General features: G+C 45.2%; 1 protein-coding gene across 1 annotated transcript; it reads left to right on the top strand.

Moving 5' to 3' along the window:
• The first annotated feature begins 3,833 nt into the window (after window positions 1-3,833).
• On the top strand, window positions 3,834-21,790 carry ESRRA (estrogen related receptor alpha). Its single transcript, XM_060689507.2, has 7 exons — window positions 3,834-4,068; window positions 9,926-10,274; window positions 13,197-13,313; window positions 14,859-14,984; window positions 16,260-16,427; window positions 19,165-19,434; window positions 20,881-21,790. The coding sequence occupies exons 2-7, from the start codon at window positions 9,941-9,943 to the stop codon at window positions 21,126-21,128; spliced, it is 1,263 nt and encodes a 420-aa protein (XP_060545490.1). The 5' UTR covers window positions 3,834-4,068; window positions 9,926-9,940; the 3' UTR covers window positions 21,129-21,790.
• Window positions 21,791-22,322: the final 532 nt, after the last annotated feature.

Raw genomic sequence — 22,322 nt, 5'->3', positions numbered from 1 at the left:
GGGGGATTCTGGGAGTCGAAGTCCACCCCTCTTAAAGCATGCTGGCTGGGGGATTCTGGGAATTGAAGTCCACCCCTCTTAAAGCATGTTGGCTGGGGGATTCTGGGAATTGAAGTCCACCCCTCTTAAAGCATGCTGGCTGGGGGATTCTGGGAGTCGAAGTCCACCCCTCTTAAAGCATGCTGGCTGGGGAATTCTGGGAGTCGAAGTCCACCCCTCTTAAGGCATGCTGGCTGGGGGATTCTGGGAGTCGAAGTCCACCCCTCTTAAAACATGCTGGCTGGGGGATTCTGGGAGTCGAAGTCCATCCCTCTTAATTAATTAATTTATTTTATTTATTTTATTGTATACCGCCCTACTCTCGAAGGACTCAGGGCGGTGAACAGCCATAGAATAAAACTTATAAATACAAAATTTAAAATAGAATAAAACGAATTAAATAATTTGGCTGAACAAATTTAAAGTCACAGAGTTTGAGAAAAACTCTTGAAATTACCTTCTCGCATCCCGGAGGAGGATTTCTGCATCAACATACCCCCCCCTTGAGGCCATCGCTCAATCTTTTCATCCATAATAGATCCCCTAGCTAGATCAGAAGCAACCGATCACCCCCTTGGGGGAGAAACCAGTCTGAAGGCTGCATCTGGGGCAGGATCTGAACTCAGACCTTGCCAATGTCTCCTGACTCATCTAGGGCGGGACGGCCTTGTTTCTTGGATGGGGAAGGGGGCGAACCCCACTTCCAGCTACCTAACCCTGATGAGGTCCATCTAGCTGGATGCAAAAGCAGGTGGGCCCTTGGCAAATTCTGCTATCCGCCCCCCACCCCCAAAATTCTCTGTGTCTGCCAACCGATCGATCTGAATCCAGGACTAATGTGGGGCAGAAATGCCAAGCCATTAGCCGACAGTCCAGCGGAGCCAAAGCCTCCCATGCCAAGTCTCATTTAACGTCGTTTTTCCTCCCCTAGATTTTCAGTAGCTGTTTTGGCTCTGCCTTTTACACTCCTCGAGATTTTCCTTCTTCATATACACATGTCTTTTGGTTTCCTTCTTAGCTTTTTTTTTTAACGGACTCTTTTGAAGGGTGTGTAAATGTGGTTTACCTCTATGTGTCCGTCGATGGCTATTTTTTTTTTTAAAAAAAATTGATATAGCTAATCCTCAACGTACAACAGTTTGTTTAGTGACTGTTCGAAGTTACGATGGGAGTGAAAAAAAGCGACTTAGGACCATTTTTCACACTTATGACCTCGGCAGCATCCCCCAGGGTGGAATTTTACATTCAGATGGTTGGCAATTGATTCACATTTACGGCGATCGCAGTGTCCCGGGATCACGTCGATGGGAAAAGCCATATTCACTTAAAAATCGCATTACTAATTTAACAATGCAGTGATTTCCTTAAGAATGTGGTAAGAGAAGTCGTAAAATGGGGCAAAACACAATGAATTTCTCACTTAACGACATAAATTCTGGGCTCAATTGGGAGTCGTAAGTCGAGGACTAACTATACCTAGAACAGCAGGTCTCAATTTGATGATGCAACTAAAGGATTTTTTTTTCTCCAGATTTGGAAACATGGTGCCAAATTCCAGACTGTGGGAAAGATTGAACAGCTAATGTTTTTTATTTCTATTTTTATTTTTATTATTATTTTTTCATTCTGCCATTGATTGAATTAGGAAGCTGTCCATTTTGGGGAGAAGTGCGACCTCTATTGGCCAGTGTCGGGACTGCAACACTGGAGACAGGAAACCAGCTAGGACTCTTTAAGATGTGATGGTTACAAATCCCATCATCCTCAGCTAGGAGGGCCTGCCCTGGAGCAAATGAAGAGCCACCTCTCGGTCCGAATCATCTAAGCTAGTGGGGCTCAACTTCAGCAATTCCCAAAATTCTCCAGCCTGTGTGCGTTCTTGCAAAGATCCAGAATTTTGAAGCCGCATAAGTGTAAATTCGCACAAATTCAGAATTTCAGCAGAATCACAGGAAGGAAGGAAGGAAGGAAGGAAGGAAGGAAGGAAGGAAGGAAGGAAGGAAGGAAGGAAGGAAGTTATCTCTCGCTGCCTCTTCCTTTTTGCAGCAATGTATCTCAATTTATTACAATATATATCTCGTTGCAACTATTGCTGTCTATCACTTTATTTTTGCAACAATGTACCTCTATTGCAATATAGATAGATAGATATAGATCTTATGGCAATATCTATCACTTCCTCTTCCTTAGTTTTGCAACAATGTATGTCCATGTCTATAGATATATAGATATAATACCCGTAGCAGGATGGATGGATAGATGGATGGATGGATGGACGGATAGATAGATAGATAGATAGATAGATGGATTCATGATAGATATAGATTAGATATAGATATATAGAGATAGAGATATAGAGATATAGATAGATAGATAGAGGTAGATTAGATAGATAGAGATAGAAAGAGAGATATAGATATAAAGATATCTTATTGCAATTATCTATCGCTTCCTCTTCCTCTTTTTTGCAACAATAAATCTATTGCAATAGGTAGATGATTGATAGATGATAGATGGATAAATATAACTATAGATACAGAGGTAAAGATAATGATATTGCAATTATTATCTATATCATCTATCATCATCTATAATTTAATCTATCGTCTATCTATCATCATCTCTCTCATCTATATCTATGTAACTATCATCTCTCTCTCATCTATCTATATCTATCTCATCTATCTATCTACTCTCTCTCATCTATCTCTCATCTATCTCATCTATCTATCTACTCTCTCTCATCTATCTCTCATCTATGTATCTATGTATGTATGTATGTATGTATGTATCTATCTATCTATCTAACATCTATCTTGTCTCTCTCTCATCTATCTATATCATCTATCTACTCTCTCTCATCTATCTCTCATCTATGTATCTATGTGTCTATCTATCTATCTAACATCTAACAATCTTCTCTCTCTCTCATCTATCTTCTCTCTCTCTCATCTATCTATATCTATCTATCTATCTACTTCTCATCTATCATCTATGTATTTATGTATGTATGTATGTATCTATTTATATCTACTTCTCATCTATCATCTATGTAAGTATCTATCTATATCTACTTCTCATCTATCATCTATGTATGTATGTATGTATGTATGTATCTATCTATATCTACTTATCATCTATCTATCATCTATGTATGTATGTATGTATGTATCTATCTATCTATCTATATCTACTTATCATCTATCTATCATCTATGTATGTATGTATGTATGTATGTATCTATCTATCTATCTATCTATATCTACTCATCTATCATCTATGTATGTATGTATGTATATCTATATCTACTTCTCATCTATCTATCATCTATGTATGTATGTATGTATGTATCTATCTATCTATCTATCTATATCTACTTATCATCTATCTATCATCTATGTATGTATGTATGTATGTATCTATTTATATCTACTTATCATCTATGTATGTATGTGTATGTATGTATCTATGTATCTATGTATCTATCTATCTATCTATCTATCTATCTAACATCTATCTTGTCTCTCATCTATCTATATCATCTATCTATCTATCTATCTATCTATCTATCTATCTCTCTATCTCTCTATCTTCTCTCTCTCATCTCTCTCTCTCTCTCTCTCAATTTAAACACAGAATTGCAACACCGAGCGGGGAGCGCTGCGCCTTCTCCGGGAGCGGCTCCAGTGTCGCGGGGACGCGCGTGGGAGCCGGGCCGGGGGGGGGGGAGGAGGGGGGGGGCGTGCCTGCGTGCGTCCGGAGCCCCTCCCCCTGCTCTGCATATCCCCGCCCCCAGTCCCCGCCCCCGCCAGCTGGAGGCAGCCGAGGAGGAAGTGGGCTGCGCTGTCCTTTTGTGTCCTAGAGGAGCCCGGGGCCAGCGCGCAGCTCCGCCAACTCATGGGCCGCCCGGTCCCCGGCGCGCGGGGCCACTGAGCCAGCCGCCCGGACGCGGGCCCAGCGCCGGGACCCCGCCGGCCGCCCCTGCCCTCCTGCAGCCCCCGCGCCGAGCCCTTGCGCCGCCGCTCCAAGGTCAGTGCCAGCCTCAAGCAGGGGGGGGGGGGCGGCCGGGCTGCAGGAGAGACCCCCGGCCGGGGGTTGGAGGGGCAGACCCGGGGGGGGTCCTTGGAGGGGGGGGGTCCCACCGGCCGAGGGGGGGGGAGACACACACACGTGGGGGCGTCTCTGCCTCTCTGCCCTCCTCCTCCTCCTCCTCTTCCTCCTTCCCCCCTTTCTCTCTCCAGCAAGCCGGGGCTATTAGAGGAGGGTCGCCTCCGGTTCTCTCGGGGTGGGGTGGGGGTGGGGTGGGGGTGGGGGTGGCCGCCCCCCCCCGGGTTGGGATGTCACGGCCGGCAGATCGTGGCCAAATGTGGGTCTTTGCCGGTAGGGAGGCGGAGAGGTGGGCGCCCCCTGGCGCAAGCAGAGAGAGAGAGAGAGAGGGAAAGAGAAAGAGGGGGATTGAAAGAGAGAGAGAGAAAGAGAGAAAGAGAGAGGGAAAGAGAAAGAGGGGGATTGAAAGAGAGAGAGAGAGGTTGAGAGAAAGAGAGAGAAAGAAAGAGGGAGATTGAGAGAGAGAGAAAGAGAGAAAGAGGGACATTGAGAGAGAGAGAAAGAGAGAAAGAGGGAGACAGAGAGAGAGAAAGAGAGAAAGAGGGAGACTGAGAGAGAGAGAGAGAAAGAGGGACATTGAGAGAGAGAGAAAGAGAGAGAGGGCTTGAGAGAGAGAGAGAGAAAGAGAGGGGTTGAGAGAGAGAGAGAGAAAGAGGGAGATTGAAAGAGAGAGAGAGAGAGAGCGGTTGAGAGAAAGAAAGAGGGAGATTGAAAGAGAAAGAGAGAGACAGGTTGAGAGAAAGAGAAAGAAAGAGAGAGAGAGAGAGGAAGAGGGAGATTGAGAGAGAGAAAGAGAGAGAAAGAAAGAGAGAGAGAAAGAGGGAGATTGAGAGAGAGAAAGAGAGAGAAAGAAAGAGAGAAAGAGGGAGATTGAGAGAGAGAAAGAGAGAGAAAGAAAGAGAGAAAGAGGGAGATTGAGAGGGAGAGGGAGATTGAAAGAGAAAGAAAAAGAGAGAGGGGTTGAGAGAAAGAGATTGAAAGAGAGAGAGAGAGAGAGATTGAGAGAAAGAGGGAGAGAGAAAGAGAGAGAGAGAAATAGGGAGAGAGAGAGAGAGATTGAAAGAGAGAGAGAGAGAGATTGAGAAAGGGAGGGAGAGAAAGGGAGAGAGAGAGAGAACATTCCTGGACATGAGTGAGGATGGACTGTCACTTGCAACTTTGCACTTTGGGGGTGGGGGGGGTGCAGGCAAGAGGAGGGGGGCCCATTGGGCGCAAGGAAGGTCCATGGGAGGACCAGGCTTGCATTCCCACAGGCCATTCGTACACCCACTTCTCTCTCGGAGAAAGCACATGGTGGAAGAACATGTGTGCATGGGAAACACCCCCCCACACACACACCTTCCCTTCCCCCCCCCACTCCAGCGTGCCTGGATACCTGGATTCCCTCACCTGGACAGAATCCAGCGCTGGCTGCTTCTGACAGATGGACGTGACCCCCCCCCTCCCTCCTGCCCCAAACTGAGCCTTGGCATCTAGTTAGCGCCAAGACACGTGTGAATGCAGACCGGGTGCAGAGGCGCCTTTTAAATTCAATTCAATTTAATTTCGATGTGCCCCCCCCACCCCGCCTCTGGCGCTGTGGCTCGTGTGTATGTGTGTGTGTTGGGGGTGGGGGAGGAACCCGCAGGGATCAACTCCCAGGGAGGTCAAAGGTCGCCAAGGGTGACTTTAAAGGAGAAGCAATTCTTTCTGCAAAAGGCATCACGTGGCCTCTAGGCGCAGGGAAATTGTGCGCAGCCATAGAGGAACTCCTGGTGTGTGTGTGTGTGTGTGTTTGTGTGTGTGTGTGTGTGTGTGTAACACAGGCCTTGCAGCTTCCCTGAGTCATGGATTGGAAGACGGCATGCGAAGGGGAGATGGGTTACATAATGCAACTTTCCCTCTAAGTGAAAAGTCGGAGAAAAGATTTGGCAAAACCGGGGGGGCCCTTAAAAGAGTGGAAGAAAGTTGACCAAGGCACACAATTTCACACACACACACACAAAAAAAAAACACAACACAAAAAACACCCCCCCACCATTCTTGCGTCAATTCTACTTTGGCCCTCCATTGCGCAGGGAAAAAAGAGATTGAAAAGAGGACAAAGGTCCATCCGGCTGCATAAATGCAAAACTTGCACAAACACACACACACACACAGAAATCGCACGGTGAAATCGGTTCGATAGGTTATGCGAACAGGTCCAGAGTTCCGTAACCCATCCTCGGTGCCGCAGAGTTGGCTCTTCCCGCACGAACAAAATGGCCAGGAGCGTTTCCTCCTCCCCCCCAGTTTTTTTTTTTTTACGAGAATTATTATTAGGGAACGTGCTCGGGGAAAAAAACAAACACCCCGAATCCGGCGAGGGATTCCCCAACCTCTGTTTTGAGGTTCAACTTTCTGTGACACCCCGATTTCTAGCACATATACACACACAGAGAGAGAAGCAGATTGGCTGAACATGTCTGAAAAAGGCCAGCTGGGGCCAAACCGGAGTTACGCTTTTGCAACTGATCGTGGTTTGTGTAGAACATGGCTTGCGGGGGAGCACTTCATAGCTACTGAAGGCAGAAAAGAGGAAAGGAAGGAAGGAAGGAAGGGAAGGAAAGAGGGAGGAAGAAAAAAGAAAGAAAGAAAGAAAGAAAGGGAAGGAGGAAGGAGGGAGGAAGAAAGAAAGAAAGAAAAAGAAAGAAAGAAAGGGAAGAAGGAAAGAAGGAAGACAGGAAGAGAAGGAAGGAAGGATGGAGAAAGAAAGAAAGAAAGAAATGGAAGGACAAAGGAAGGAAGGAAGACAGGAAGAGAAGGGAGGAGGGAGGAAGAAAGAAAGAGAGAGAAGGAGGAAGGAGGAAGGAAGAAAGGAAGAGAAGAAAGGAGGGAGGGAGGAAGAAAAAGGAAAGAAAGAAAGAAAGAAAGAAAGGGAAGGTGTAAGGAAGAAAGGAAGAGAAGGAAGGAGGGAGGGAGGAAGAAAAAGGGAAGGAGGAAGAAAGGAAGAGAAGGAAGGAGGGAGGAAGAAAAGAAAGAAAGAAAGAAAGAGAAAGGAAAGAAAGAAAGGCAGATTTTAACCGTAGGCTGGATAGATTAACTTCCTAAATTTTAAGGAGGTGGGGGGGGAGGTCGGGAGGAATGATAGAAGGGAGGGGGCACCCAAGGTGACTGGAGTCTGCTTCCATGCCTGCTTCCCCCCCCCCCACTTTCCACGCCGTGCCTGATAGGATCTCCCTCAAGTGACCTTGAAACCGTTTTTCAATCTCCTGGCTGGGTGCCGGGATCTACAGATCTGGTCCAATGGCTGAACGAGGGGCACAGAAGTCAGCTGAAAGGGTGTGTGTGTGTGGGGGGGTTTCATTCCAGCTCCCTCTTCCCCCCCCCCACAAGTAACCTGCGGCTTCTTTGCTTCTGTGCCCCCCCTCCTTCTCCTCTCCCCCCTCTCCCTCCCTCCCCCCCCAAACTGCAGAGGCCGTGTTGCGTCTCGAAACCTGGAAAATTAAAAGTCACGGCTAATTTTTGAAGGACGGGGTCTTGGTGGCTTAATTATCAGAAGTTTTTTTGGGGGGGGGGGAAGTTGCAAGGTTGCTATGCCCATCGCCCTGCTTTTGCGGGACTTCGGCTCTTTTTCCCCCCCTCCACCCCAAATTTCCCCCTAAAACTTGAATTTGAACCTTGAAATAATCCTAACCCCCCCCCTTCCCAATTCAATGAGGTATGCAATTTGGGGAATTAAGATAGACTGATTGTGATATACAATTTATAACTCATTCATTCGGCGACCATTTTGAGGTTACAACAGACCTGGGGAAAAAGGGGGACTTAGGACCGTTCCTCACACTTACGACCGTTGCAGCATTCTCTTTCCCTCCCCCTGGTCATGTGATCAAAGACACTTGGCCACTGACTTGTATTTATGACAGTCGCCGTGCCCTGTGATTCCTTCTTACGACCGTTCTGACGAGCAAAGTTGACAGAGAAGCCGGATTCACTTAACGACGTGGGGGCTAACTCAACAACCTTATAACAATCTGGCTTCCCTCTTGACTTGACTTCTGAAAAGGGGGGAAAGGGTTCACTTAACGACGGGAGCAAGAAAGGCCGCCAAAGGGGGGGTGGAAACACCCCTGAACGGTCTCGCTTAGCAACATAAAAATTTGGGGCTCGGTTGCGGTCGTAAGACGAGGACTATCTATATTAACCGACGGTATTTCAGAGGGACTTTTTTTTTTAAAAAAAGGAATGGAAAAGAGTTTTCTTGGGACATGAAGGAAACGGGAAAAGGAATAGGCCGTGTTTGAAGTGGAAGATTTGGGAATTTTGTACCCCAAATTTTAAAATGGGGAGGGGGAATGAAAACCATGGGGGTCTTGAGGGATCCAAGTAGACTTTGGAGGGTTTGGGGGTTTCTGCATTCACACAAGACCAGGAACGGGGATGACGTTATCATGTTGGCTGGTCCCATTACTAAACTGGGGTTTTGGGGTTCCCACAAGAGAAGGATCTGAGGTGAGATAATCGATTCAGCTGGCTTTTACCTCAAGACACAAACGATTGAACCGAACAAACTTGGGTTGGTTATGTGAATACAATTTGGGCTTTAACCTGGATAAAGCAAACCCCACTCCTTGCTAGCAATGATGATGTTACCTAGGTTGGTAATGAAATGTTTGAAAGAAAATGATCAAACTCAGGGAGCACCAAGGACTCCACAGTTTTGTTTTGTTTTTTAATTTGATTTATATGCTGCCCTTCTCCGGAGACTCAGGGCGGCTTACAATGCGTTAAGCAATAGCCTTCATCCTTTTGTATATTTATACAAAGTCAGCTTATTGCCCCCACAAACTGGGTCCTCATTTCACCTACCTTAGAAAGGATGGAAGGCTGAGTCAACCTTGAGCCTTGGCGAGATTTGAACTTGCAGTAATTGCAGGCAGCTGGTCTTAATAACAGTGCTTTAGTCTGCTGTACTACCAGGGCTCCTTCTCCTCCTCCTCCTCCTCCTCTTCTCCATAAACCCCACTTCCTTCTAGCACGGATGATGTTACCTAGCTGGGTCAAGAAATTCTGCAAGAAAACCACCAAGTTCACAGACCCGACTGTCGTCGTCGTCCTCCTCCTCCTCCTCCTCTTCCTCTTCCTCCCTGCAAACCCCACTCCCTTCCAGCACTTATGATATAATTTAGCTGGGTCATGAAATCTCTGCAAGAAAATCACCAAGCTCAGAGAGCACTGAGGACTCCACAGTCGTCCTCTTCCTCCTCCTCCTCCTCCTCCTCCTCTTCCTTCTCCTCCTCTTCCTTCTCCTCCTCTTCCTCTTCCTCTTCCTCCTCCTCCTCCTCCTCCTCCTCCTCCTCCTCCTCCTCCTCCTCCTCTTCCTCTTCCTTCTCCTCTTCCTTCTCCTCCTCTTCCTTCTCCTTCTCCTCCTCTTCCTCTTCCTCCTCCTCCTCCTCTTCCTCTTCCTTCTCCTCTTCCTCTTCCTCCTCCTCTTCCTCCTCCTCCTCCTCCTCCTCCTCCTCCCCATCCTCCTCTACCTCACTTCCTCCTCCTCAAACCCCTCCTGCCTTCTGACACTGATGATGTTCCCTACTTGGGTCATGAAATGTCTACAAGAAAACCATCCAGCTCCGCAATCGTCCAAGGACCGTCACAATAATCCTCCTCCTCCCCTAACACTAAGGACCTCTCATCTCAACCCTGAGCCACAAATATTGGCTCCCCTTGACCGGGTAATCAGGATTGTGTGTGAATGAACCCCCTTACTCCCCCTTAACTCCTGACTACACCTGGTTTTATCTTCTTCTCCTTCCTGCAGAGCCTCTCTCCAGCCATGTCCTCCCGGGAACGCCGGACGGAATTCTTCATCAAAACCGAACCGGCTTCGCCCGATAGCCTCGTCCAACACAGTCCCAGCGGATCCTCCGACACCAGCACCAGCGGGGCCCCCGCTGAACTCGAAACCGCCAGCACCTTACCGGCCGGGACGGGAGCTTCTCGCCGACGCCACGACGATGATCCCGATGAAGCTCCCGGCCGGGGGAAATACATGCTGAACACGATGCCCAAGCGGCTGTGCTTGGTCTGTGGGGACATCGCCTCGGGGTACCACTACGGGGTGGCCTCCTGCGAAGCCTGCAAAGCGTTCTTCAAGCGGACGATCCAAGGTCAGTTCTCCGCTTTTCTAGCTCTATGGTCCTTCCTTAACCCCATAGACATTCACTGTTCTGCTTTGAAAGGTGAAGAATCAATCAGAGTAGAGCTAGAAGGGAGCTTGGAGGTCTTCTAGTCCAACCCTCTTCTTTGGGGCAGCCCCTGAGATATTGGAAGACTGCTATCATGTCTCCCCTAGTCCTTCTTTTCATTAAGCTACCCTGTTTTCCCCAAAATGAGACATTCCCCTGATTATAAACCCAAACCCAATGGCTTAGAATAAATTTTTAGATTCTTTTAATTAGTTTGTGATTCTTAACTTTCGGGCCAAAATTTATATATATTTTTAAATGTTTTAATATTTGTATTCTATGTTTTTTATCTTGGCTGTACACCGCCCTGAGTCCTCAGGGAGAAGGGCGGTATATAAATTGGAAATTAAATTAAATTGGGCTTTTGAGTGCATGGCAATAAGGCCAAGGGCTTATTTCAGGGTTCAAAAAAATATAAGACAGGGTCTTATTTTGGGGGAAACACGATAGATAGATAGATAGATAGATAGATAGATAGATAGATAGATAGATAGATGATAGATAGATGATAGATATGAAAGAGAGATGATAGATAGGTAGAGAGAGGTGATAGATACTGATAGATAGATAGATAGATAGATAGATAGATAGATAGATAGATAGATAGATAGATAGGAAAGAGAGATGATAGATAGGTAGAGAGAGAGATGATACTGATAGATAGATAGATGATAGATAGATAGATAGATGATAGATAGATAGATAGATATGAAAGAGAGATGATAGATAGGTAGAGAGAGAGATGATAGATACTGATAGATAGATAGATGATATAGATAGATAGATAGATAGATAGATATAGATGAAAGAGAGATGATAGATAGGTAGAGAGAGAGATGAGAGAGAGATAATAGATAGATACAGATACCCTGTTTCCCCCAAAATAAGACACCCCCTGATAATAAGCCCAATCGGGCTTTTGAGCGCATGGCAATAAGGCCAAATGCTTATTTCAGGGTTCAAAAAAATATAAAACAGGGTCTTATTTTCGGGGAAACACGGTAGACATAACCAGTTCCTGCAACCGTTCTTCATATGCTTTAGCCTCCAGTCCCCTAATCCTCATTGTTGCCCTTCTCTGCACTCTTTCTAGAGTCTCCAGATCTTTTAGAATAAAATAGAATAGAATTCTTTATTGGCCAAGTGTGATTGGACACACAAGGAATTTGTCTTGGTGCATACACTCTCAATGTACATAGAAAGAAAAGATGCATTCATCAAGAATCATAAGGTACAACACTTAATGATAATCATAGGGAACAAATAAGCAATCAATCATATTAGGAAACAGTCAATATAAATCTTAAGGATACCAGCAACAAGGTTTCAGTCATTCAATCATAATTGGGAGAAGATGGGTGATAGGAACGATGAGAAGATTAATAGTAATGCAGACTTAGTAACTAGTTTGATAGTGTTGAGGGAATTATTTGTTGAGCAGAGTGATGGCGTTCGGGAAAAAACTGTCCTTGTGTCTAGTTGTTTGGGTGTGCAGTGTTCTATAGCGTCGTTTTGAGGGTAGGAGTTGAAACAATTGATGTCCAGGATGCGAGGGGCCTGTAGATATTTTCCCAGCCCTCTTTTTGACTCGTGCATTACATTTACATTATTGAAGCATGCTCTCTGAGAACTAAGACATTAAATACGTTTAGTTTTGCACGCCCTGGCTTTAAATCCAGGCTCTTCGCTACCTTTACACCTGTCTGCCCAGTTATGACAAATAACTGGGAATCTTTCAAAAATCCCCCAATTCGGTTGCATCACAAAGCGGGAGGGGAAATTCCAGGAGTGAAAAATGATTTATCTAAAGAAAGACTTCCTTTTAAAACTTGTCAGCCTGGAGGAAACCAAAATTTTTTGGGAGGGTGTTGTTCCATAGTGCTAGAGGGGGGGATATAAAATAGGAATAATAAAAGCTACCTGAATTGGACTAGAAACTTTATTTGCCCTGTGCTGGGAGAGTTAAGATGCCCACAGGCAAGTTACAGCTGCTTTATCCGGTTATCAGCCTCTTCAGTAATTAAAATTTATGCTGCTTTTGAGCCTGTAGGACAGATTGAGTAAACTGCAGTGAGTCCTCGACTTACGGCCCACAATTGAGCCCCAAATTTCTGTTGCTAAGGGAGTCATTTCTGAAGTGAGTTTTGCCCCATTTTACAACTTTACTTGTTAAAATGAATCACAGCGGTTAGGTTAGTAACATGGTTGTTGTTAAGTGAATCCAACTTCCCCATGGACCTTGTTGGTCAGAAGGTCGTGAAAAGGGGATCACGGGATACTGCGAGCATCATAAATACGAGTCAGTTGCCAAGTGTCTGAATTTTGATCGCGTGACTCTGGGAATGCTGCAACAGTCGTAAGTGTGAAAAATGGTCACAAGTCACTTTTTTCAGTCCCGTTGTAACTTCGAATGGTCACTAAACAAACTGTTGTACATCAAGGACTACCTGTACTAAATAAATAACTAAAAAAACCTAGCCATTGACAGACACATAGAGGTAAACCACATTTACATACCCTTCAAAAGAATAAATTTAAAAACAAGCTAAGTCCTAAGTCGCTTTTTTTAGTCCCGTTGTAACTTCGAATGGTCACTAAACAAACTGTTGTACGTCGAGGACTACCTGTACTAAATAAATAACTAATAAAAACTAGCCATCGACAGACACATAGAGGTAGACCACATTTACACACCCTTCAAAAGAGTCCATTTAAAAAAAGCTAAGTCCTAAGTCGCTTTTTTCAGTGCTTTTGTAACTTAAAATGGTCACTAAACAAACTGTTGTACGTTGAGGACTGTCTCTGTGGTGGATTAATGTCCCTGTCTTTGCTCTTGTCTTGCAGGAAGCATTGAGTACAGCTGTCCGGCTACCAACGAGTGTGAAATCACCAAACGTCGGCGGAAAGCGTGCCAGGCGTGCCGTTTCACCAAGTGCCTGCGTGTGGGCATGCTGAAGGAAGGTAATTTTTGGGGGAAGGGGCTTAAATCTCAACGATAGTTTGACCGATGGATCATTTATCGCTGAACTTCATTTCCCAGCTTCCTTAGGAAGGCTGGTCCAGAGTGAAGAATGCTGGGAATCGTAGTTCCATTCAGTTCGCACCGCCCGTTGCCCAGATGCATTCTGGGAGGAAGCTCTGAAAAGCCTGAGCGGTGGGGGAGGGGTTGGACTAGAAGGCCTCCAAGGTCCCTTCGAACTCTTGTTATTCTATACAGTTCATCCTCATTTACTGACCACAATTGGGAACCGGTAATTTGGTCATTAAGCAAACTGGTTGCTAGGTCAAAACTGCAAGCGTGCCGACGATCTTATTTTGACTATTTACACACCTACAAAGTTCATGAATGCGAGGATGGGTCGCAAAGTTACTTGTTCCATATTTGGAATGGTCACTAAACGAGGCAGTCGTTAAATGAGGACTGCTTGTAAAATGGGATAGATTTGTAATCCGCTTCAATTTAGGTCAGGGGTCAGCAACCTGCAGCTCTGGAGCCGCATGTGGCTCTTCCACGCCTCTGCTGCGGCTCCGTCACTCAAAATATGCGTCACAAGTCGCCAATGTGTGATACCCGCTGGCACACGATTTATTGAGCTTTTCAACCCCCGGTAGGCCAACCATGGATAAATCCAAGAAAAGAAAAGTTTCAGAAGAAAACAGAACATTTAATTCGACTACATGTGCTAGTTTTGTGGCCGCTCAAGAAATAGTCAGGCACGGGAAGGGTTTTTGTGGCTCCCGGTGTTTTCTTTTCTGTGGGGAACGGGTCCAAATGGCTCTTTTGAGTGTTTAAAGTTGCAGACCCCTGATTTAAATGGATTAAACTGTTTTAGAGTAAGTTTAACTTTTGGCCTATTGAGCGCTAACCACGATGCTGAGTCCCACTTTAGATTCTAACTTAAGACCAGACCAGAACAATATTATGGCTTAAAGATTATAGTTTGATCTTCTTTACCACGGGTTTCAATCACATCCTTGTGCTTTGCCCCAGGTGGGCGCTGAATCATGAAGACAGTGCCTCTGAGCATAACAAGAGTTGCTTTCTCCCCCCAGCCTCCATGCCAGAGTTAAATCCCAATTCCTTGGAAGGAAGGAAGGATTTGCGGGGGGAAGAAGGGTAAAAGATTCGAGGGTAAATTTGGATGGTTTGAGAAACGCACGAGGGGATTTATTTATTTATTTATTTATTTATTTATTTATTTAATCAAATTTCTATACCGCCCTACTCCCGAAGGACTCAGGGCGGTGAACAGCCAAGATAAAATACAGATAATGCAAATATTAAAAATCCCTTAACATTGTTAAATATTTTGGCCGAAACACAGATTAAAACACCCAATTTATAAAATCACGAATTAAAAAATTTAGAAAATAATTTAAAAGAGGGGAGTTAGGCCAGGCCAGAATGTCGGTCTTTAGCAATGGATGAAACTCCGTGTTTTCTTCCGAGCCATAATTTTTCTTCCTTTCTTCCTTCCTCTCCCCCCACCCCCTGCCAATTTTCAGGGGTACGCCTTGATCGGGTTCGTGGGGGTCGCCAGAAATATAAGCGCCGGCCAGAGGTGGAGGGTGCCCCCTATCCCAGCACCTTTGTGACCCCGCAGATCGCCACAGCTACCGCCAAGAAGTCAGGTGAGTTCCCCGGATTGCTGAATCACCCCCATAATTTGGGGGGGGGGTGTGCAGAAACCTCGGTTTTGGGAATTCTACTTCTTGAGACGCTGCAAGGAGAGATGTATTTGCCTCCTCTGGATATACAGTACAAGTGCTGGGCGGATTCTGAGTTTGGCCGTCCTCCTGGCCAGCTGCAGATCAACAAACCATTGCTTGTTTAAGCGGGCTTGGCTGGCATACCTGCTGAGCCGTCCCAGGATCTGCGGTGATGCAGGGCGATCCTGGACAAGGTTTTTTTGCCTTGGATAGTCCCTTGCTTTCTTTTCTTTCTTTTAAAAGGAAGGAAGGAAGGAGAGAAAGAAAGAAGGAAACAAAAAAGAAAGAAAGGGAAAGAAGGAAGAGAAAGAAAGAAAAAAGAAAGGAAAGCAAGAAAGAAAGGAAAGAAAAGGAGGGAGGAAAAGAAGGAAGGGGAAAGAAGAAAGAAAGAAAAAGAAAGGAAGAGAAAGGAAAGGAAGGAAGGAAAGGAAGGAAGGGGAAAGAAGAAAGAAGAAAGCAAGGGAGGGAAAGAAGGAAGAGAAAGAAAGAAAAAGGAAAGTAAGAAAGAAAGGAAAGAAAAGGAGGGAGGAACGGCAGGAAGGGGAAAGAAGAAAGGAAGGAAGGAAAGAAAGAAAGGAGGGAGGAAAGGAAGGAAGAAAGAAAAAGAAAAAGGAAGGAAAGGAAAGGAAGGAAGGAAAGAAAAGGAGGAAAGGAAGAAAGGGGAAAGGAAGGAAGGAAAGAAAAGTAAGAAAGAAAGGAAAGAAAGAAAGAAAAGAAAGAAAAGAAAAGGAGGAAGGAAAGGAAGCAAGAGGAAAGAGAGAGAGAGAGAGAGAAAGAAAGAATGAAACCAGAGTGCATAGAGAGATCACGAAATATCTTCATTTTCTTTTACATCACTTTCATGAAAGTAATTTTTCTCCTCTATTTTTCTCCTCATCACACCCACCTATCCTAATTTCGATTTTTTTCCTCTCCTGTGTCTCACACACACAAATCCCCAGAGAATAGAGGTTTTTTTGGTGTTTTTTTTGGGGGGGGGTGTTAAAATTTGATTTATATGCCGCCCTTCTCCGGAGACTCAGGGCGGCTTACAATGCGTTACGCAATTAAGTCGGGGCCTTGTTCTCTCTTCCTTGACTTTTCTTCCCCCCCTTCCCTATCCGTTTCCGCTTCTTAGTTTTTCGCTTCTCTTTTTTTCTCCTGGGAAAAGAAAAAAACCCCAATCCCTTTCTCTTTCTCTTCCTTCCGATCGACCAGCTCCGATGAACACGATGGTGTCACACTTGTTGGTCGCGGAACCGGAAAAACTCTACGCCATGCCCGACCCGGCGCTTCCCGAAGGTCCCGCAAAAGCCGCGAGCACTTTGTGCGATCTGGCCGACCGGGAAATTGTGGTCATCATTGGCTGGGCCAAAAATATACCAGGTAAGCCACGGAATTTTCCATCTGTGCCCGTTGCTCCCTTCTCGATGGTCATCTGCTTTCCTAGAGCAGTGCTGTTTTTCTGAGGAGGACCAAACCCAGATAGTCCTCAGACCTGTGACATTTCTCGCTTAGTGACCATTCAAAGGCCCTGGAAAAAAAAGGGACTTAACGACCATCGCACACGGTCAAGGGATCGAAATTTGGGCGCTTGGAGTTACGACATCCTGTTTGTGACCTTCCCCAGCCGGCTTCCGACAAAGTCAATCGGGGGATTGGGGGTGGGGGGAGGGAAGCCAGATTCACATAATGACCACCTGATTCATTTAATGACTTCAGGGATTCACTTAAGGACCGGAGCCAAAATAATAATAATAATAATTATAAAATAGGATGGCTTTATAACTGTTTTACTTAGCAATGGAAATTCTGGTCTCCGTTGCAGTTGCAGTTATAAGTCGAGGACTTAGCTGTGCCCAGATCTCAACTCCTTCCAAATAGGCCATTAAAGTAGTGAAAAGTAGTTCAAACTTAGGAAGCTGAGCTGTTAATATTTCCTTTTTTGTTGTTGTTTTGGGTCTTAAAAACAAACTTTATTAGATTTAAAAAAAAATTATATAAAAAATACATAACCTTAAAATACAGTCAACAATATCAACAAACAACAAATAAAGTATATATAATGTATATAAGTACACATATATACAAAAACTTATTTTCCCTTTTTTCCCCCTTAATGACGGTGTATAATTATTACTTTTAATTTCTTACTAAATTTTGACTTTACCTTCTTTTCCATTGGTTTATCCACTCATACCAACTGTCCTATATCTTAAAATACTGAGAGTCTGTTAATATTTCCTAATGTCCTAATATTACCTAATAATTCTTATTTTATCAGCTCCTGCAAATCCTGACCTGCTAAAAGAGCATTCCATTAAAAAAAAACAAAAAAAAACTTTGCTTTCTTGCACATACAAACTGTGGCATTTTAAATTAGAAGTTAAAATTAGGGGGGAGGAAAAGATATTCTTTAGAAATATCTTAAGATGGTTGCCTGTATGTTGGTCCTTTCTGTACAGGTAATCCTTGACGTACAATCATTCCTTTAGTGATCATTCCGAGTTATAACGGCACTGGGAAAAAATGACCTATGTCCGTTTTATGACGCTCTAGGGCACTGCACACCAAAACAACTAGACACAAGAACAGTTTTCCCCGAACGCCATCACTCTGCTAAACAACTAATTCCCACAACAATCTCAAACTATTCACTAAGACTGAATTACTATTACTCTTCTCTTCCTTACTAGTATCTGTCTCTTCCCACTTATTACCATAACCATGTTGCGTTTTCTTTCAATTATATTGTTTATATAGTATGATTTGATAGCTTATTAGTATCCTTGACTATCATTAAGTGTTGTAGCTTTTTATTCTTGATGAATGTAATTTATTCTCCTTATGAACACTGAGAGCTTATGCACCTAAGACAAATTCCTTGTGTGTCCAATCTCACTGGGCCAATAAAAAATTCTGTTCTGTTCTATTCTGTTCTATTCTGTTCTATTCTATTCTATTCTATTCTATTCTATTCTATTCTATTCTATTCTATTCTATTCTATTCTATTCTATTCTATTCTATTCTATTCTATTCTATTCTATTCTATTCTATTCCATTCCATTCCATTCCATTCCATTCCATTCCATTCCATTCCATTCCATTTTCTATTCTAAACTCTTATTCTATTATACTCTACTCTACCCTTATTCTATTCTATTCTATTCTATTCTATTCTATTCTATTCTATTCTATTCTATTCTATTCTATTCTATTCTATTCTATTCTATTCTATTCTATTTATTTTCTATTCTATTCTGTTTTCTATTCTATTCTATTCCATTCCATTTTCTATTCTAAACTCTTATTCTACTTTACTCTACTCTACTCTACTCTACTCTACTCTAATTCTATTCTATTCTATTCTATTCTATTCTATTCTATTCTATTCTATTCTATTCTATTCTATTTATTTTCTATTCTATTCTGTTTTCTATTCTATTCCATTCCATTTTCTATTCTAAACTCTTATTCTACTTTACTCTACTCTACTCTACTGTACTCTACTCTACTCTACTCTACTCTACTCTACTCTAATTCTATTCTATTCTATTCTATTCTAATTTTTTCTATTCCATTCTATTCCATTTTATTCCATTTTCTATTCTAAACTCCTATTCTATTATTCTATTCTATTCTATTCTATTCTATTCTATTCTATTCTATTCTATTCTATTCTAATCTAATCTATTTGTTTCTATATTTTATTATCTACTTATTCTATTCTATTCTTATTTATTATATTATCTATTTTATTATCGACTTATTCTATTCTTTTCTATTCTATTTTCCCACATATGCAGCCAAGGTCAAACAATCAAATCTCATATTTACGACGGTCACGTGACCCCCTTTTGCGACCTTCTGACAACCAGAGCCAATGCAGAAACCAGATTCATTTAACAACCGTGTTACCCACTTAAACAAACTGCCGTGGTTCATTTAACAACCGTGGCAAGAAAATGGGACCAAAACTCACTTAGCAACTCTCTTGTTTGGGAATAGAAATGCTGGGCTCAGTTGCGGTCGTAAGACGAGGACTACCTTGCAAGTAACCCGGGCAGATATCAGCCTCTGAATTTAACCCCCCACATTCGTGGTTTGCTTTTTCCGGCTCAGGGTTCCCAGCGTTGTCCTTGGCCGATCAGATGTCCGTCCTGCAGAGCGTCTGGCTGGAGGTTTTGCTCCTTGGCGTCGCCTGGCGTTCGCTGCCTTGTGAAGATGAGATTGTGTTTGCGGAAGATTTCGCGCTCGACGAAGAGGCAGCCCGGACGGCGGGACTGCTGGAGCTGAGCAGCGTAGTCCTCCAGCTGGTGCGAAAATACCGGGCGCTGCGCTTGGAACGCGAGGAGTATGTGCTGCTGAAGGCGTTGGCCCTTGCCAACTCAGGTGAGTTCAGAGAAGAGGCTGGGTCTTGTCTTGCTTAGAAACCAGGAGACAGTGAGTTCTAGTTCCGTTTTAGGCGTGAAGGGCCACTGGTTAATTTGGGCCAATCACTCAGATAGTGAGTTCTAGTTCCACCTTAGACATTAAAGCCCATGGGGTTAACTTGGGCCAATCACCAGGAGACTTGTGAGTTCTAGTTCCACCTTAGACATGAAAGCCCATGGGGTTAACTTGGGCCAATCACCAGGAGACTTGTGAGTTCTAGTTCCACCTCAGACATGAAAGCCCACTGGGTTAATTGGGGCCAATCACCAGGAGACGGTGAATTCTAGTTCCACCTTAGACATGAAAACCATCTGGGTTAACTTGGGCCAATCACCAGGAGATGCTGAGTTCTAGTTCCACCTTAGACATGAAAGCCCATGGGGTTAACTTGGGCCAGTCACCAGGAGACAGTGAGTTCTAGTCCCGCCTTAGGCATGAAAACCATCTGGGTTAAGTTGGGCCAGTCACCAGGAGACGGTGAGTTCTAGTTCCACCTCAGGCATGAAAGGCCACTGGTTAACTTGGGCCAATCACCAGGAGACGGTGAGTTCTAGTTCCACCTCAGGCATGAAAGGCCACTGGTTAACTTGGGCCAATCACCAGAAGACGGTGAGTTCTAGTTCCACCTTAGACATGAAAGCCCATGGGGTTAACTTGGGCCAGTCACCAGGAGACAGTGAGTTCTAGTCCCGCCTTAGGCATGAAAACCATCTGGGTTAACTTGGGCCAGTCACCAGGAGACGGTGAGTTCTAGTTCCACCTCAGGCATGAAAGGCCGCTGGTTAACTTGGGCCAATCACCAGGAGATGATGAGTTCTAGTTCCACCTTAGACATGAAAGCCCATGGGGTTAACTTGGGCCAGTCACCAGGAGACAGTGAGTTCTAGTCCTGCCTTAGGCATGAAAACCATCTGGGTTAACTTGGGCCAACCACCAGGAGACGGTGAGTTCTAGTCCTGCCTTAGGCATGAAAACCATCTGGGTTAACTTGGGCCAATCACCAGGAGACTTGTGAGTTCTAGTCCTGCCTTAGGCATGAAAACCATCTGGGTTAACTTGGGCCAATCACCAGGAGACTTGTGAGTTCTAGTTCCACCTCAGACATGAAAGCCCAATGGGTTAACTTGGGCCAATCACCACGAGACGGTGAGTTCTAGTCCTGCCTTATGCATGAAAGGTCACTGGTTAACTTGGGCCAACCACCAGGAGACGGTGAGTTCTAGTTCCACCTCAGGCATGAAAGCCCAATGGGTTAACTTGGGCCAATCACCACGAGACGGTGAGTTCTAGTTCCACCTCAGGCATGAAAGCCCAATGGGTTAACTTGGGCCAATCACCAGGAGACGGTGAGTTCTAGTTCCAATCCATCCCTGCAATCCCGTCGCCTTCCTTTCTGCCTTCCAGACTCCGTTCATATCGAGGACATGGCAGCCGTGCAACGCCTCCGGGACGTCCTTCACGAGGCGTTGCTGGAGTACGAAGCCTCGCGGCGCCCCGAGGAGCCTCGCCGAGCCGGCCGCCTTTTGCTGACCCTCCCGCTGCTGCGCCAAACGGCCACCCGGGTGCTGCACCACTTCTACAGCCTGAAGCTGGAAGGCAAAATCCCCATGCATAAGCTCTTCCTGGAGATGTTGGAAGCCATGATGGACTGAAGGCAGGACAGGCTGAGAATTGGGGTCAGGATTCAGGAGGGTGGGGGAGCCCAGGCATCCAGGGCGGGGGCGGGAGGCTGGGGGGGGTGGGCAAAGCACGCGACAGAGACCAGCAGCCGCAGAGGCCCGGATGCGGATTCTTCCACCCTCTGAATCCCCGCCACGGCTATCGCGCTACTAATATGCATTTCACCTTATGCAAACCTCGCGGTCGCCTCCCACCCCCCCCAAGCTTCGCGCACCGCGGAGGACGACATCACTGCAACGCAGGCGCCACGGCAATCCTTCCCGGATTTGATTTTGACACCCGGGGCCGGTTGGTGGAGACAGGGACAAAATGTTTTGGAAGCCATATTTTAATTTTAATTTATTGATCGGGAAGTGGGGGAGGGGGCAGGGAAGGAGATTAGAGGAGGGCTTCTCCTCCTTGGCAGCAGGAAGGGGGGGGCGGGGTTGGACTTCAGTTCCCAGAATTCCCCAGTCAGCCTGCTTTAAGGGGGGGGGAGATTTTGACTCCCAGAATTCCTCAGGCAACTTCAATTCCCAGAATTCCCCAGTCAGCCTGCTTTAAGAGGGGGTGGGATTTTGACTCCCAGAATTCCTCAAGCAAGAGGGGTGGACTTCAGTTCCCAGAATTCCCCAGTCAGCCTGCTTTAAGAGGGGTGGGATTTTGACTCCCAGAATTCCTCAGGCAACTTCAATTCCCAGAATTCCCCAGTCAGCCTGCTTTAAGGGGGGGAGGGATTTTGACTCCCAGAATTCCTCAGGCAAGAGGGGTGGACTTCAGTTCCCAGAATTCCCCAGTCAGCCTGCTTTAAGAGGGGTGGGATTTTGACTCCCAGAATTCCTCAGGCAACTTCAATTCCCAGAATTCCCCAGTCAGCCTGCTTTAAGAGGGGGTGGGATTTTGACTCCCAGAATTCCTCAAGCAAGAGGGGTGAACTTCAATTCCCAGAATTCCCCAGTCAGCCTGCTTTAAGGGAGGGGGGATTTTGACTCCCACAATTCCTCAGGCAAGAGAGGTGGACATCAATTCCCAGAATTCCCCAGCTAGCATATTTTGCCATGGGTGGACTTCAGGTCCCAGAATTCCCCAGTCAGCCTGCTTTAAGAGGGGTGGGATTTTGACTCCCAGAATTCCTCAGGCAACTTCAATTCCCAGAATTCCCCAGTCAGCCTGCTTTAAGGGGGGGA

This window comes from Pantherophis guttatus, chromosome 18 (assembly GCF_059756535.1).
Source record: "Pantherophis guttatus breed Tessera chromosome 18, ASM5975653v1, whole genome shotgun sequence".
NCBI lineage: Eukaryota > Metazoa > Chordata > Lepidosauria > Squamata > Colubridae > Pantherophis > Pantherophis guttatus.
This window is presented reverse-complemented; position numbering and strand designations above follow the sequence as displayed.